We start from the raw sequence: 18,246 nt of genomic DNA, 5'->3' as shown, positions 1-18,246 counted from the left end.
GTGAAAGTAAATGTCCTGTCAGCAGCCTCGCCAGTCTCAATAAAGGGTTACATTATTGCCATAGAAATATGCCAGGGTAGAAGTAACGAGAGTATTAAAGAACACGCTTGTAAAGAGCAGGCTTTGGATTTTATTAAAAAATTATTACCAATAATGTATACAGATTTTCTGGTAAGCTAGGTACTATACAACCTCCAAAAATGCTCAGAAAGCCTTTCTGCTTTTAAAAACAACACTTTATTAAAATCGATTCACTGTCTGCTAGTCTGTCAGAAGTACTTTTGCTCAGAAACGGTTATACGTACTGACACGAAATTTGATAGGAACATTGGAACTGTGAATCGCTCCCCCCCTCCCCTTCCATTCCCGAATATAGCCAGGTGCGGTATCAAATACATGGTTGTCAGTCACCTTTTGGTGCGGCATAATGCGTCAACCCGCGGTCAAAGGGTAATATAAGTCCCAGGGCGAAACGTGGATTGGTACCCACGATGGAGCATAAAACCTGGGAAACGCTTGCTGAACCAACACCAACAGCACTACTACAAAACCCTACCTCCACCTGGTGACCTTTGGGAGCTCTTTTTTAACGAAAAGCTGCAAACGGAGAAGGATGAAGGCGAGTCTGTCTCTCTAAAAACGGGACAAACTGTACTAACTGGTCCTCCAGGTTGGGGGTTGGATAGGGCCGACAACACTACGCGGAAAATCAAAGTTACGAAGCCACAACAGGAGCCTCGGACTGGACGGATAAAACAATGACGAACCCGGCAACGACAAAAGAATAACGATTTGCGTACAGAGATGAAGCTTCCAAGCAGCTAGCCGATATCCTGTTTCAATATAGGGCTGATGTAACAGCGTTACAGGAGATGCGTTGGACAAGGACCGGTTTCCTGGAGAAGAGTCGCTACACCATATATTATAGCGGCCATCCAGTAAACCATGTGCTCGGAATAGCGGTTTCTTAGTCACTCAAAAGTGACACCTGCTGTCATCGGCTTTGAGAACATAAACGGACGGCGATGCACTCTGCGCTTCGAGGCAAATTTAGAAATATAAGCGTCATTAACGTTCACGCCCCTACAGAGGAGACTGCAGAAGGATACCTTTTACGAGGCAACAGAACGAACCCTCGAAGCCCGTCCCAAATATGATATCAAAATCATAATTGCGGATTTTAACAGCCAAGTGGGGACGAAACCCGTATTCAGACGACACGTTGGCTCCCATAGCTTACATAGGAATACCAATGATAACGGACTGCAGATTATTCAATTAGCAGTCTCACATGAAATGGTTGTTATAAGTACGGTTTGCGCGGAAAGCAGTCCACAAACGTACATGGGCCTCTTCAGATGGGATCACTTTCAACGAAATTGACCACATGTTGATCGAACGCTACCACTTCTCAGCTTTGATGAATGTCAGAACGTGTAGGGGGGCCAATATAGACTCGGATCACTATCTCGTTGGCATAGTGCCCGGGCTCGAATAACGACACCACCCAAAATCGCCTCTGACAATCAGGTGAGAGTTAATACTAAAGCCATCCACAACACAGCCCTCTGCAACACCTATAAGAGGGAAATGGATGCCGCAATAACCGCAGTCAACAGAGATCCTGGAGATGAGGCATCAACAAATGATCATCACGCAGTGCACTAATTATAGAGGTATCACGTTGCTGAGTGCCATCTATAAAATATTCGCCGCTATCTTGCTAGACGGAATAACCCCATATGCCCAGAATATCATTGGCCCATACCAAAGAGGCTTCACTCCAGGCAAATCAGCAGATCAGATTTTCTCTCTGCGGCAAGCGATCGAAAAACTGTTGGAATATGGACATCAGTTGCACCATCTTTTCATCGACTTTAAGGCCGCCTATGTTAGCATAGCCAGGGTAAAACTGTACACGGCTATGAGAGAATTCGATATCCCGACGAAATTTTCAGCCTACAAAACTGTTCCGCTCGAAACGTCTCACCATAGTGTCAAAGCTCTTACTGTATAGGACAATGATCTTGCCAGTCCTCATGTATTCCTCGGAGACTTAGGTTTCTAGCAAGAAGAATTTCCAACTCTTGGCGGCGTTCGAAAGAGGAATCCTCCGAAGAATTTTTGGCCCCCTACATGAGGATGGACGATGGATGAAACCCTGCCAGAGATGGAGCGATGGCGTAGGGCAAGATGCCAGACAGCTTTTAGGGATATCGAATTGGTGGACCTTGGCGCAAAACCGGGATGTCTGGAATTCCTTATTAAGGCAGGCCTAGACCGGAAACCGGTTGTTGCGCCGTTGATGATGATGATGATGATAACGCTTCAACTACACCTATGCTTTGTATAGCCAGTAATGAAATTATCGCCCTACTTTAATGTCTGGCCTATCCATTGACACTTTCGCCTTCTGATCACATCGCGAAAGGGTAGCTGACCCGTCCGTCGGCCAAGTTTTTTGTTCAAAATATTATTAGGCCGTGTACGCTGATGATACATCGCGAACAAGTGTTCACAAACAGATCACTTTGCATGTGCTTCTCTCATACAATAAACCAGAAAGAAAATTAGCACAAAACAGTTTTAACACAAATCGCGCTTCCTAGATATATAAATTAATTAACGCTTTCGGTACTCCGCTCTTTAAGCCAGATAAGAAGAATACGATAACCGATCAGACTGAGAACCCTGGTTCTGTTATTGTTTTTAGTCCAAGTCCACCTGCCTCTTTTTTCCAAATCCAGAGCGATTTGGTGAAGGTCCATGACCTGGTGATAGAGGGAACAGATATCATCGGGCCTAGTCGAGATGTTTGGGGAAAGTTTTCATCGTCCATGAAGAAGGTCACCGATAAAAAAAATAATATCGGTGACAGGATGCAACATTGATGGACTCCGCTTTGGACCTCAAAAACTTCCGAAATACCTTAGTTCACTACGTGACATTTTTCGCAATTATACGTTGGTCTGATAATAGCTATTAGTTTCGGCGGAGTGCCCTTTCTGCGTAGTGCACGCAAAATACACTCTCTGTTCACACTATCCAAAGTTTTCTTCAAACCGATGAAGAGCAGGTGCAGCGAAGATTTAAACTCCGCGCAATGTTTCAAAATTGTCCATAGGGTGTTGATGTGGTCAATACAGGGGAATCCGGAGCAGAAACCAGCCTGCTCTCTATCAATCAAGCTGTCGAGGTGTTCGTTGATGTGCTCCTCATTCTGTGGGATCCTAACAACCATCCCCCGGCTCTACACTTCTAAAAACATTGAAATATGCGGAAGCTTCCGCTTCCCGATCTGAATCATGAATTTTTCGCGATGTTCAACTTGTCTCTGGACAATAGTCTGGGTGTTAAAGCAACCGGTAGTTCTTGCGTTGTGATTATGTGATGCTTAGTTCGGTGAGACGGCACTTTACCAGTTCCGTGCGTTATTTCCGGAAACTCATGTAGGATATCATGCTAAGGGGTTCCTCCTGTAATTCTTATGATAGTCGGGATTATACATTCTGCCATCTCCCCTTGGCAGGTGAAGTGAGTTGTTGAAGAAGAAGACAAGCTACAACCATGAGTTTAGAAATGTCTGCTATAACAAATCTCCATGGAAAATCCAGCCCGAGGTAAAGTGTGAAGCTAGCGATTTCGAACCACGGTTTTCTAGATGGCCCTTGGAATTTTTGAATGCGAATAAACGCATATATTGGCACCTGTATTTATAAGGAACTGTGTTCTCGTATTTTTGTCGAACGTAAACAGACGGTATGAAGACGATAAAATGGAGCCGTTTGCCATCTTCAACGGCTCGCGATGACATTTCCCGAAGTTCTGGTACACGGTTTTACGCATTTGGTGGCTTCAGCATTAAATCTCCAGTGATACCAGCATATACCTTGGAGACGAAGACTTCCGAATCTGGACTGTGAATGCAATTGAGAAAGAGAGCGTCGACGTTTACGGCCGAGCGAATTCTCGGGTCGGGACTCTTGTTTGACCCCGTGTAGCTCCATTCACACCTCTGGAAGCTGACTTATAATTGACTAGCTCCGTTAAACTGGTGGCTGTTGAAGGCCAGTAAGTTGTTTCCACGATACTTGACGGAAGTGTGATGTAAACCTTATTAGCTCTTTCGGCGGCAATTGCTAGTGGCTGATCATCTATCGTCACCATAATCTGTTGAAAACTGGATGACAGGCGTCTTAGTCATAGACTTCTCATTAGCGGTTCCGAAACTGTAGTACCGCCGAGACACTGCAGGCGACGGAGGAACTGGGAGGATTTCTCCCTCCCAGTTCCTCCGTCGTCTGCAACCACCTATATATGTGTCTTCCATGGGCTGTCTCATTTTCTTCTCCTGGCTGACACACAACTGTTTTATTAATTCCTCGCGTAAGTGGTTATAAGGGTCTGTCTGTCACGTACACTGTACTTGTGTCGCGGACATATCGTAATAGCCACACCGCTACAACTTAAAAATATTACTGTTGTGAATCTTTTATGTTATACCTCAAAAAGCGTGCTTCCACGATTTTAAACCAAATCTTAGGGCCGTGCGGGTTGAAGTCTGGAAAACTTGGTACCCAGGTTACCGCGGTCGGAGTCTTACTTTTGGCTGCAGATGTGTTGCATGTTTTTGGCATATTCATTGTCACTGTTTTAACGTTTACCTTGAATTCGGAAATTTTCTTTTTAAATTCGGGGTCACCACTTTGGGGATTGCCAGGTTAGGTAGGTAGCAAAAGTTGAATGAAAGCCGTATTTATAAATTTTATTTGTTTACTTAAATGCAACATCTGACCTGCTTCTCATTGTGGTGTTAACAAAGTGAGAGCTGTGGGTATGCCGAGTCTTCTACCGAGCTAACATCATTTCGATAGAAAAGAAAGGTAGTGCTCCGGAGAAGTTAATAGGTATTATCAGAGCGATATAAGGTGGCGAAAAATGTCACTTGCTCCACCGAGGTAAAATCTCGGAGGATTTTAAGGTCCAAAGTCGGGTCCTCCAAGGTTACATCCTGCCACCGATATTATTTCTTCTTGTTATCAGTGACGTTCTTCATGCTGCCTCGTTCAAAAAAATGTGGAGGATTTCAATGGACAATGATATTTTTCCTCAAAGACCTCGGCAACGCTAATGACATCTGCTCTCTCACCGGGTTAAGGACCTTGGTCAAATGGCTCTGGATTTGGAAAGAGAGGGAAGTAGAATTGGATTGAAGGTAAACATCAACAAAACACAAAGATCTCAGTCTGTCGGGTCATCGCACTCTCCCAAACTGCATTAATGGGCAGAACATCGATGGCGTCGACGGTGGCATCGAACAGGATGTTGATTAACGCGTTAGCAGCGCTGCATCCGCTTTCGTTGCTAGATACGCTTTTGTTGCCCTGTCTAACATCTGAAAATGAAGCTATCTTAACACCAAGATCAAGATATGTAGCTACATGGAAGTAGCACCTGGAAACTTAACTCCACTGTTACCCAAGTGCTCCAAGCTTTCGCCAGTGCCTGTTTGCGTCGTGTCATTGCAGTGCGCTGGTCTGATATTATCTGAAACGAAGAGCTTAGTCGACGCACAAGTCTAGCACTCCTACGCACTGTGATCGGGAACCGGAAGTGGTAGTGGATAGGTTACACATTAAGGAGGGGTGGCAATTGCATTGCGGTCTGCGCCATGCAGTGGAATCCATTCTCCCACGATAGCGGAGCCCCGACCGTTTCGGGAAATTATGGGGGGTGTTGAAGAGCATTTCAGATAACCATGAACGATGGCGCATAGGTGTGGTTGACGCGCTATACCCCACCGAGGAGTGAATAGCAGCCATATATACTAAAGGATCTAAACACTTTTTACATCACATTTGGAATACGGAACACACACCATAGTCGATTGGAGGAACTCATATCATAAAAGACGTAATTTCAAGTAATTTCACACTTACATTCAAATAGGCGCGCATGTTGCAGCAACATGAACTCTCAGAGTTCAATCGAGTTCAAGGCGGGCGTAGCGGCCTGGGGACCGGTTCGTGAGTGAACAGCTGATCAACGGCCGGTAGGATTTCAAAATTCCATTGTTTGTGCCGGAAGCCGTATAGGGAGGAGTTACAGGTAATTTAGTGGTCTCCCGAATTTAAGGTTTGGGCATTAAGGAAGGGAAGTTTCCTTTTCCAAAATTAACAGAAGTAATATATTGCCTTGTGGAATGATTCCATCTTCGTAATAGGTAATTTATATAAGACGAGAATGGGATAACACTAGGAAAGAAGGAAGAAAGGAAGTTAGCGGAAGAATAAATGATTGTCGTGGAGGCGTAGTCGGAAGGTCAGGGAATTGGTTTGCTGAGATAGCGGTGCAAAGTTTTGGATGTTATAACGACGTTAAGTTTTAGTAAATTTGTGCATGAGGCGATAGGATAAAAAGCCATAGAAAACATAGTCTGCCAAGAAGACGTAATTAAAGAACAGCAAAACAGTTGTCAAAGAGGAGCTTGCTTTGCTGCCGCTAATGTGAATTTCCCCTTCTCGCGGGAACAATCATGTAGTGATTTTGTGCTGAAGTTTCAGCTTCGAGGTGCGGGAGACCTTCCCCATTGAGTGTGCGACATTCATAGAAGATTTCATTTGTGCGGAGCTCCAAGTGTGTTCAACGTGTAAGTTTTTGTCTGTCTGTCTGTCTGCCTGTCACATGCACTTTTCTCAGAAACGGCTATATCGATTGACACGAAATTTGGTGAGAAGGTGGGACCTGTGGACCCCCAGACATGCAGTGAGTGATATCTTTCTATGTATGTTTCGGGGGGGAGGGCATCCCCATACATGTAAAAGGTGGGTGTAAAATTTTCCCCATATATAGTCATGTGGGGTATCTAATGAAAGGCCTTAATTAGTACTTTTCGAAGCGGACCTTAGTTTTGAGATTTGTTAAAAAGGCGGGGAGTGGGAGGGGTGGAAAGTGATGTTTTCTTTAACGGACCCATTCTCAGAAACTACCCAACCGAAAAATCTGAAAAAAAATCATGAAGTTCTTCGTTTGGTGCCCAGGCCTCAAAATACTCTTCATATCGATATCTGTTCAAATTAAGTTAATAATATTATATTACCAAACCAAACCTTTCATACCTGAAGCGCCCAGCTTCCGGTTTTCTGACTTTTATATATTTATATTTCTTATGCTTTGCTCTCATTTCATTTTTCTTTTATATTTTTATTTGATTGCATTTCCCATGATTATACCATGAATTTGAGCTATTTTTTTATTTGAGGACTTCCTGCCTATCTTTTCCTTCTTGACCCCGGAAAACTTTAATAGGGATATCCCCTAAATAATGGCCTGAGAACATCAGAAATGAGAGGGAACCTCAGAGGCCACACCTCAATAACTATCGGAGGCAGAAGACGCAAGGATCGGGACTGTGATCGGTGGTGGATCTTCCATCTCGACCGGGGCACTCGGCTCGGCTCCAGTTTAGCTCGCGTTTTAGTTCTTTTCGTTAGGCCGTCGCGAATTCCTTTGTTTGTTGCTTTTTTTAGATCCGGCTCGGACCCACGCATCAGTATAGACACGTTAATTTTATACTAATGGCACGTGAGAGATCAAAACGCTGAAAGGACCTCCCCCACATTTCCGAGCCTGGCTAGCACAGAGGCGTGCAAGAACGTGTCAACCGAGCACTTTGATGGAGTTTCAGTCTTTGCGGGCGGACCTTCACGGTCACTTTCGCCAACTTTTTTTCGGTTTTTGGGATAGCTCTTCGTCTTTGGCCACTCAGGATGGTCGTTTGATCAACCTTTTTCCCCTAGGTTCATTACAACCTTCAAAGCATAGTTCTATGTTCGTCAATAACCACAATCAGAATCTAAAGATTTACGAAGTAATCTTAGGACATCAAACGCTCTAAGAAGACGTTGCTACATCTGTGCCCAGTAGTGCACATAATCTTTGAAAGGACGTATAAAATTACTTTTATGGAAGTTCCTGTCAAATTTCATCATTTCACTTTTTCAGCTTTCCCATTTGATATGGAAGTGATGCCAACAAAATGCAATTTTGCAAATTGATGTATATACGAAAATATCCTTTTAAAATATATCCTACAACCGGACAAATTCCAATATTAAACTAAAGCTAGCATAAGCTTAAGATACAGTCTACTCAAAATAATCTTAGTATAGCGTCAGAAACCATTCTTCTAGAGGAAGGAAGAATAGACAAACTTCGCAATCATTTTATTCTTATCCTGCAAGTTTTTCTTCAAGCTCTGAAAAGCATGCCTTCCTGCTCCTGAATTCCAAACAAGTACAACTAGCAGTCATACCGACAACAAGGACCAATTCAAAAGAAAGTTTTTAAAAACGAAGAATTATGATAGTCAAATGAATGGGAGAGATAAAAGTAAGAGCAAAAACCGCACCAACTGGACACTTTATGGAGAATTACGGCTGCAGCGGATTCTTTGCCCATTCGTCCCCATTCAGTTTAAACTGGAGGTAGCTTCCCAAAACTACTTAAATTTGTTTATATATATTCGTAGAAAAGTCAGTCCAAAAGTGCTTTCTGCGATAGACCGGTTTTTAAAAGTCCCATTTGGTGGAGGGGGTGGTTGTTCACTGCTCTTCTCACCCTTTTCCCTCTCAGGGCATTGAGGTCTTCTGTAGGCTGTTGACCTGATGCAAGTGCAATGTGCTGCGAAAAAATTCATCTTTTCACTGATGATATTGCGCACGGATGTTTTTGAGCGTTTTAAAAAGTTATACGAGGTCCGCTTTAATACAATTATTGTAGATCAAGCAACTCCGTCAGTGAAGCTGGAAAGCTACACTCATTGCCATCATACATATGAAGTTATTGAGGTAGGGCTAGCTTGGGAGACGAAACTTTTCAGTGCAAGAGTAAAAGGATTTACGAGATAAAGTTATAATATGGAAACGGACGAAATGGAAATTTATATTTAACAATTTATGAGATTTATGGGAACTAGGTTAACGAAAGATGCAATTTTGAAGGGACGAAAAAATATCCCGGCTAAGATAGTTTAAATGAAGTTTCAACTTTTTCATGTTTCAAAATTGCAGAAAGAAACCTCAAAGTTTTTGGGTTTAAAGTTAAGCTCGGTTGGCTGCTTCTCAATGGGATATTCTTAAAATACCTTCGTTTATGCGATAGACAATTCCCCCATGACATACTTTTATTATTTAATCCTCTACCAATAACTGGATGGATGCGGTACTTCAGTTTGACAAACTGCTACTTCAGTTCATCTCTCCTTCAGTATACGTAAATTGAAATAATGGAAATTTTACAATCGAACCGTAAAAAATCCGAACAACGTAACCTGAATAAATCTTGGTGGCATTTAAGAAAACAAATATTCCTGATGCCTCCCCCTCCCTCTTCCTGGGCGCATCTTTATATCGAAAGTAATATGTAAATATTTGAACGGCTCCGTCTTGACTTAAAACATTCTACTTGGTTTTTGTTGAAAGTCGAAATGTGCCCAAGTGAAGGAAGTGAACAATACAAGAGCAACGGTAACAACAATAGCAAAATAACAATAAGAAATTTGTATCAATATTTGAGGGAAATTCTATGAATTTTCTTCGTTTTTCATTGCATGATTTTCTAGAGAAGAAAACAGCACGGAAAAAATTTACAGAAGACTTACATAACTCATCTTGTGACTTCCATTTATCGTGGATCTACTTTGAAATTCCTGGAATAAGTCCTTACGCCCCAGGAACATGCTCTCCCGTTTTTCCGAAAAGTACATAGACAGGACAGGAACGGTTTTGCTTATTGAATTTCTGCTGCTCTCCCATCGTGGGAAAAGTGGAATGTGGATGCGTGTTTTTGAGTATGTTACGCGTTAACAACTTCTGTCCTTGGGGGTAAAAGGCATGCTTTTCGCTGGAATATTTGCATGATGGATTTGGAATTGAGTGAAGGATAAGACGAGATGGAATGTACATGAGTACATGCTTCAATATAAGTCGCAAATCAAATGTAAACTTTTGTAAATTTCATGGTAAATATCGTAGGCATGAATTCTTCTTCGAAGTGAATAATGAATTGTATTACTTCGTTAATGATTAAAGGTGAGTCGTTCGAATGAGCGCGAAATTCTTTGATAGCCGTCTTTAAGGCTGGACGCTTTAGGTATGAAAGGTTTTGTGTATTCCTTTTATAACTAGATTTGAGTGTGCATTTGTTCCATTAGAACGTAGCACGTTGGAGATAGTGGAAATGGAGAGTGAGCTTGAGCGCGTTCGAATGAGCGAAAATGCGCCGCTCGCCTCGAAATACGAAATACGGCTGAAATACCCGACAAGACATCGGGATGCGCAGACGGAGAGCAGGACTCGCAAAGTGATGCGGCACTTACAACGGAAACAGGAACCCAGACCTTACCACGCAGTGCTATAATTGCGGAAAGAAGCACAGTGGAAAATGCCGAAACTAACCAAATGGTTTCGAATATAAGCCGAGTGGGAGGGCTGGCGCAAACTGTAGATCAACAGCTAATTAAGAAATGCGCGGCAGTTGTGAAGTGCATGCAGAAAAACGTCAGCAAAGGGGTGAAAAACGAGCTAATGGTACTGGAGGAGCTCCTGGACAGGATTTCGTAATATAGGCGGACATGGAGAGTAAGAGAAAATGCACGGGAACCAGCAACAACCGTTCATCGATGCCTCAGACCCTCAGGTGAGTCAAAGCTGGCAACCGTTGGGTTTCTTCTCAAAACAGTTGAATCCCGCTCAACGGAATTACAACACCTATGATCGTGAATTATTAGCCACGTATCCGAGTATTAAGCATTTCCGATATTCCCTTGAAGCCTGTGATTTTTGCCTCACAACGAAAGCCCGACAATGCGTCCCCTAGCCAATTTCGGCACTTAGCTTACATCAAGCAGTTCACAGCGCATATTCAAGGTCCTGTAAAGACAACTTAGTCGCTGACGCTTTGTCCCGGACTTCCGAGATCAACTTCCCAGCCCCAGTCGATTTTTCGTCAATCTTCAATATCTTCGGCTCGCATTCCTCTATCTTCTGCGAGATCCCTGAAAGGGCACCTAGGCCATATATTCCGCCCGTTTTATGTAAAGATGTGTTTCGCTCTGTACATGATCTTGCGAATCCTGCTATTTGGACAACGAGTTAGTCACCAGCAGGACGTGAACTCTTTGGCCAGAGAGAACATCCCAAAAGTATAAAGTCACTAGACATGTTAGGAAGTAAGAAGGTATATTCCCAGTTCGACAAGGCGCTTCCACACTATACACTTTGAGATTATAGGCCCTTTCTCGTATTCTCTACTTTTTACAATTTGCTCTGGATATATGCAATCGTGGAGTTGACCGCATTCCAATTTTCCATTGACGCTAGCACTCTCCACTCCAGATGTTTAGGTACAAGCACCTCTCCTAGAATCTTCCCTAGGTTCTTCTCTTTTTCCACAAATCTTAAACAATGGAAGAATACGTGTTCTGGGTCCTTTGGGATTCCATCCCAGTTTGGTAAGTCGGGTGAGGTATCCAGTTTAAAATAATATGGGTACTGGCGATATCGCCCATGCCCCGTAAGAAACTGGATAAGATTATAATTAATCTCACCGTGTCGTAATTCCAACCACTCCTTGATGGCAGGGATGAGCCTGTGTGACGACCGACCGTTTCCCGAGCGCTCCCAGTGCTCTTGCCATCCATTTACAGATCTCTCCTTTTCGTTATTTTTCGGTTGTTATAAAGGAGACATATCATTCGGCGTCACTCCCCAAATGACAGCAGGCACCCTTAAGGCTCTTCCTCTGTAAACTGCACTTAGTTTGTTAGACCTGCAACGCCTTTCTCAAAACTGAGCTGCATAGAACAGTATCGAACTCACTAATCTCACTATAGGCAACCTGCAAGCATACTGTGTCCCTCCTTCTTTCAGCATCATCCTTGCCAGAACTATACTTGCAATGAATTCTTCGTCGCAGGCTCCTAAGTATTTTTTGGTAGGTTCGGAAATGATGATTCCAATTTGAATATGGGCGTAATTTCTTTTACGGTGCTTGGTGATAAAAAACGCTTCGGTTTTTCCCTCGGCAAGTATCATATCAGACTTCCAGCGAACCTTTAACAACGCTGATTTCTTCATATGAATACTCAACTCAGTATCCTCGAGATACTTTGCTATATCGTCGGCGTAACCTACCATCGTGGCTTCCTTCGGAACCGGAAGGTTGAGAGCATCGCTGTACATAATGTTCGACAGCAGTGGGACCAGTATAGAATGCTGTGAGGAACCCGCATAGACAGCGTGCTCCTGAGATCCGTCAATAGTGTCATACCAGACCAATTGGCCGAATTTAAGGCATTTCTCACATTCAGGGTCATCATCACGCAATCTTTGCTAGTAATGCTCTTTCTGTGAATTACATCCTCAGCCAAGCATTAACCAATTTGATGGCATCAATGGTTGATCTGGCTTTACGGAATCCATACTGTCGATCTGACTGGCCTCCTTGGCTCTCAACAACTGGAAGTAATCTATCGTAGATTACTCGTCCACGTTTCATGCCAAACTTGATGGTTTCGAAGGTTTGCTTACAAGCGCGCCGTTTTTGCCTCTGATCAATTCCATCTACCGTCCTCTGACCCGCTCTTCTAGCTCGGTGGCAGGCTGATCGAAGGCGGACCAGTTCACTATCCCACCAGTAATTGTGTCTTCTACTGGGAAATGAGCACCTCCTGGGCATGGATGCGTCACATACTTTTTCCGAAAAGGAGCGCTTTATTAGGTTGGTATAGCCAACTTTTAAGAAAGCTGCTCTTCCAAACTTTTCACAGTCCAGCCTGACATCTTTCTCGGTTTAGGGCATGATGGTTATCTGCCCTGTGGTTCCCTTCACAGCTCAAAGAGGATTGCTTGGTGATCTCTATGGGTGTAGTCCTTGCTGACGCACCAAGACATACCACGTACTAGTAAAAAAGTTTAGGTCTACGATTGAGGAAGACACCCTTTCTGAAAGGTGTTTACATTACCTTCGTTGGCCAAAATAATATCTAATTGCCTAAAAGCCTCTAATAAACTGCCCCCTTGCATATACACTGACAAATTCTTAACAGAGGAAGCGGGCGCCGGGGTCACTGGTCCAAAGGGAGCGTACTTTGAACCAATAGGTACACCAGCCTATTCTAGCAGAAATATACGCCAAATTCCGAAGGAACTATAGGGCAGAATATTGCTACCCAGGCCGACAGTAAAGCGGGGATGACCGCAATTAGGACCAACCAAGTGAACTCCAAATTAATATTGGAATGCCTTGAGAGACTGAACATGCCTAGTTCGCCGGGGAGGTCTGATACTATGGGTTCTTTACTAAAATCGGAAACGGGTTCGTGGCTATAAGATTACAAAAAGAAGGCTGAGGAAATTACATTGGGCCAAACTACTAGGAGTGGGGCAGTCCACCCAAGCGTAAGAAAAATCTCTGCGTAAGAAGAACTTGTAGGTTAAGGCACCTGGGAGAATACTTAATATCGGATGCTAAGTTCAAATACTTGGAAGTAGGGAATATATTAGAATTTCTGACGGTTATAGGCTTACTTGATATACTATAGTATCGATACACACACACAACCAGAAATAGGTACACAATTGTTCTTTTAGGATTCAGTGCAACTGCCCTTAACAAAATAATAATAACAAAATTGCGAGAAGAACTGGTGCAGTGAGTCAAATTGTTCTACCACCATTGTTAAAGTTTGAAGTGTGGCGTCGGTGCTCATCAAGGCGTGCCCTCTCATCACTCTTCTTTGTTTTTGCTACGAACCCTGTCGCAACTTGTTGAAAAATGAAATGATCGCCTCATGCGGTTTCAGACTGAGTCATAAAATGGAGGTTTTAACGATCGGTCCCCGATGTGGATCACTTATGAGATTGTGAATTTGATTGATTTAGATATTTGAGTTAAGGACTCACTTACCTTTTTCCTCCCTAACTACCTCAGAGCCAGCGCAATAAAGTGGACTCGTCTGTTTTAATGATTTGGGGATATCAAAGGAGGACAAGAATCCCAAAGGTGGTGCCTATTGATGATCTAGCGTAGAAGAAACATCGATTGAGAATGTGGCCCAATGGGCATATTTTCCCTAAACCGTGGCTCTCGATAACAAATTTTTCCTTTTTTTGTGTTTTTCAGTTTCAGCTTTGTACACTTTTTTCGATAAAACCGCGGGGTATTCCCTTGTTTGTTGTTGCAGATTCCGGTGCAGTTCCACGCATTGGTTAAGAGGACACGTGAAGGTTTATGTAGTGACACGTGAGGGGCTAATTTGTCCAGTAGGACTCTGGACTTTGAAGAGTACTCCTCCCCCTCTCGCGGTAATGTTCTACTTGTTTTTTTTACCCTGGAAAGCCAAGTGGTAGTTCACACGAATCGAGGGTCGGGTTTCTTCTGACGGCTGCCGTATGACGCGCTTTCTTGAGCTGGGAGCCGGTTTCTGATGGATTTTTAATTACTAGTTAAGGAGCAGTAGAATTACAATGCTACGCATAGATGGACACTTCCAATACAGTGGAGATGAAGAATATGAACGCCAAATTGAGCTCTGATAAGACCATGCTCGGATATGTGATGAGAAAACACGGTCTTTACAACCATAACAATAATGGTAGAAAGTTCGTGGATTTCTGCAACTCCCCCTACCTCGTCATTGGTGGTATATTATTATATTTGAACATAGAGTCGGCCTTAAGGTCAGTTGAGTTTCAATTGACCGACACCGTACGACTAGTCAGATCGACCACTTTGCGATCAGCAGTAGATTTTCGAGCTGTCTCCTGGATGACCGTAAGAAAAGAGGCGCTGACCTTAAAAGAGATTACCATCTGATGGCCGGCTTCGTTCGCTTGCTTGTTAAGTCCGCTAATTCTCGCAGCGTTGGGGAGTTGCAACCCTTCGAGTTCAACATGACTCAACTGTCACTGGACAGGACGGGAGAGCTATTTTGCTGATCGGACGGCAGATATACTGAATAGCCCGCCTGAGAATGTGGATGAGCATTGGGCTACCATCGAAAATGCTTTTTTCTCGGGTGCTACACTGTCCGTCAGCCATGTACTGAAGGGGCATTATAACATCTGGTCGATTGCGGAAGGGATTGAAGGCTCTATTGACCGCTGCGAGCGATATGGTCCGATACAGAGTGAAATCCTGAGTTCAGTGTAGTGTAGACCGTCTAAAGGGATAGTTTGCTATTGTGCTGGTCAGAGAAGCGAATGATATCACAGAATACAATGTTTTCAGAAGTGTGTATCGTATCACGAAAGAGCTTGTATGTGGTCTCAAATCTTTTGATGGTCCTCTTTTGATAGTCCTTGGGTGGCGTTCGACTGGCGATGCTCAAGGGTAGAATCCACTCTCACTACTTGACAGCCACTGAATTCAGAAGGGAAGGGCTAACCCCCTGCAATAGATGTGAGAGGACCTCGCTGTTCTATAACAAAACCCGATCGCAAGAACTCTTGGGCCTAAAACGTGCAAATGCGCACAAAAATGCGCGGGGCATTAGTCTATAGGGACATTAGATAAATAACCCCAAAGAAATCTCTGGTTGTAAGGTGGAGAGCTGCTACCCTCCGTAAACACAACTGACTGGCTCTGAAGATGTGAGGTGGCTAGGTTCTGCTCCTCTTGACCTTCCATCACTGCCTTGAGAGTCTATTGGATCAAAACGGTGCACCACAGCCCTAATCGAGCTCCTTTGAGCTCCTCGGAGCGGGCACTGATACCTACTTTACCTAGAGCTTATTATATTTTCCAATGCTAACGAAACTTTGCTTTCGAATTGCTGTCTTGAAAATTAATATTATGCAGTAGATATCGTCCAATCTTGTTTTATCTTGTTTTAGCTTTATTTTGAAGAAATGGGATATCTTACGGATTGTCAATTACATAATATAGCCATAAGTTGTGTCAGTTGATGCGTACAGCAAGAAATGTTAGGCCGCCGAAACTGGTAATACTGCGCACAGAATGTACCTAACCATACCCCACTTCCGTCAAACTTTCAGGTTCCGAAGGTCAATAGCGCGTGAACGACAACACGATGAAGTTCGGTAACTACGAAAAAAGAATCGCGATTATAACGTTGTGGGAATACGCCGAAAAGATTCATAGTTTGTTCAAATAGCTGCCGATAAGCGAACGATTCGTTTTTAGGACATTAGCTTGATACGCGAAACAGCTGATTGTGGTTGAGAGGCCGCGAGAGGGGCGCTCGCGCTCCGTACGTTGCCCGAACGTCGTTTATGCTATGCGTGAGCGTGTTCATCACAATCCTCTCCTCTCATATCGTCGAGCGTCTCACACCGAGTAACTGATATTCATTTCTGCGACGCCGGCGTCAAAACTAATACGAGCGTGTACGAAAAGGTTTTAAAGGATGCAGTCGAGCCATTGAGCGAATCTCTATTCGCTGAAAAGCCGTGGTGTTTTCAGCAGGATTCGGCTCCCGCTCACAAAGCCAAGATAATTCAGCAGTGGTTAGCGGCCCATGTTCCTAGCTTCATAACCACGGATGAATGGGACTCTGGCAGCCCAGATTTGAATCCTCTGGACTACGGCCTTTGGACTAAGTTAAAGAAGACTGCCTGCGATCGAACTTATCCTGATTTGCGGGCCTGTATAGCTGCTAGCGGTGGCCATTTTGAATATTTTTTTTGTTTGAAAGCTTTATGCTTCTCTTTTCTAATGGTCTACTTTTCAATTGATTTGGTTTATTACTTCGTGAGAAATAAAGATTTGTTTGACTGACAGAACTTATGGCTATACTATGTATAGGCGTTCAAAGTGAGTGTACCTGTGCTGAAACATTGATTCAAGTTAAGATTTTAATGAGGTGTAATAACTTAGTTAAGAAGCTAAGAACAGGTCCATTGCCACACTGTTCTGCTTGTTATAGATATTTATTCAATAGTAGCGTATCTTATTAAAAGCTACCTTAAAACACACTCAAACACACTAGTCATGTAATTTGTCTTTGAATTAAGCAAAAGCGATCTAATTTCTAAAATTTTGAAAAAAACCATGCCTCTAATACGCTGAGAAGAGCTTTAGGCTTTTAGTGCAATAAAGCGATTAATAATCAAAAAAATCTCTACTTCAAATAAAACTAATAACGATTTGCAGAACTAGAACCAACTTTTTTAAAAAAAGGATATATGGAAAAAAAATATCAATTGCAGAGAAATGCTAGAAGTTCTACCGAAAGATAACACTAAATAGAATAAAATAAAGAGAGAAACGTGAAATTATCTGCTTTAATTTTTTGCCGTGTATTTTCTTTCATTAAAGATAAACCGTTTTTTGAGTGGTAACTTTTGTTTAAAAAAAGACCAAATTTTCCCAGTTTATTAAAATTTAATATCTTTTATCATTTTTAACAAAATTTATATTTATTTATTTTTTCCACTTATAGTTTCCATTGAACTACATAAGTCAGTTTTCCTCTTTATTTTATCGGGGCTTATAAATAATTTTGATGCAAGTTTTTCTCTTTTTTATGGTTTTGAAGACAATTTTGCTTCAGTCGTATTTACCTTTATATTAAATACTAACATGACATCTAATAATGGAACCTAATATGTAACATTTACTTCCATAACAAACAAAGTATCTAGAAGCTAAATTTTCTACTAGAACGAGTCGACAAATCCAACTATGCTGCACAATTCTGGAAAATCATGTTTTAGATATTTTCCGATTGCAACTTGCGCAATATATTTGGATATTTTATCAACACTAAAGGAATAGTTGAACTGAGTGTAAACAACTATTTCAAATTGCAACGTTATCATTGTAGTTTTCTATTTATTTTTTCGCAAAATTCTTGTTCATAAAATGCCATAAAAATTCGATCAAATGGATATTGGTTAGTGTAGTGTGGTTGAGTGTGTTTTGGATGTTTCAATGATTGTCGTTCCTTAGTTTATAGCCTGAATTTAAGATGTAAAGAAGAAAGTTTGTTGAGTGTATTCCATTTTCACTTTTTCCACTATATATGTATGTATATATGCAAAATGTACACATAGAATTGATATGTTATGAGCATAGGAAACTGCATGTTTGTATCAAAGTGCCTATATACATTAGGTACTATGTATGTCGGCGTGTAATGTTGTTTTCTATTGGCAGCTTTCTAGCTTTAAATTCGACCCTGTCAACTGGTTTTCGCTTTCGAAACACTAATCTATTATAAAA

General features: G+C 42.4%; 1 protein-coding gene across 2 annotated transcripts in view; it reads right to left on the bottom strand.

Annotated features, from left to right (window-relative positions):
- Nucleotides 1-18,246, bottom strand: part of LOC119651982 (gamma-aminobutyric acid type B receptor subunit 1) — a 768,875-nt gene that overhangs the window by 51,523 nt on the left and 699,106 nt on the right. Inside the window, exon 16 of one of the 2 annotated variants that reach the window (XM_038055896.1) lies at nt 17,387-18,235. The exons of the other annotated variant lie outside the window; for it this stretch is intronic. Within the exon in view, the coding sequence (XP_037911824.1) occupies nt 18,231-18,235 (5 nt within the window). The 3' untranslated portion in view covers nt 17,387-18,230. Of the gene's footprint in view, nt 1-17,386; nt 18,236-18,246 lie in introns of those variants that run through there. 2 annotated transcript variants of the gene reach the window in all.

The sequence above is a fragment of the Hermetia illucens genome, chromosome 3 (genome assembly GCF_905115235.1).
Source record: "Hermetia illucens chromosome 3, iHerIll2.2.curated.20191125, whole genome shotgun sequence".
Taxonomy (NCBI): Eukaryota; Metazoa; Arthropoda; class Insecta; order Diptera; family Stratiomyidae; genus Hermetia; species Hermetia illucens.
Note: the sequence above shows the minus strand (reverse complement) of the source record. Positions and strands in the feature narration are given on the sequence as shown.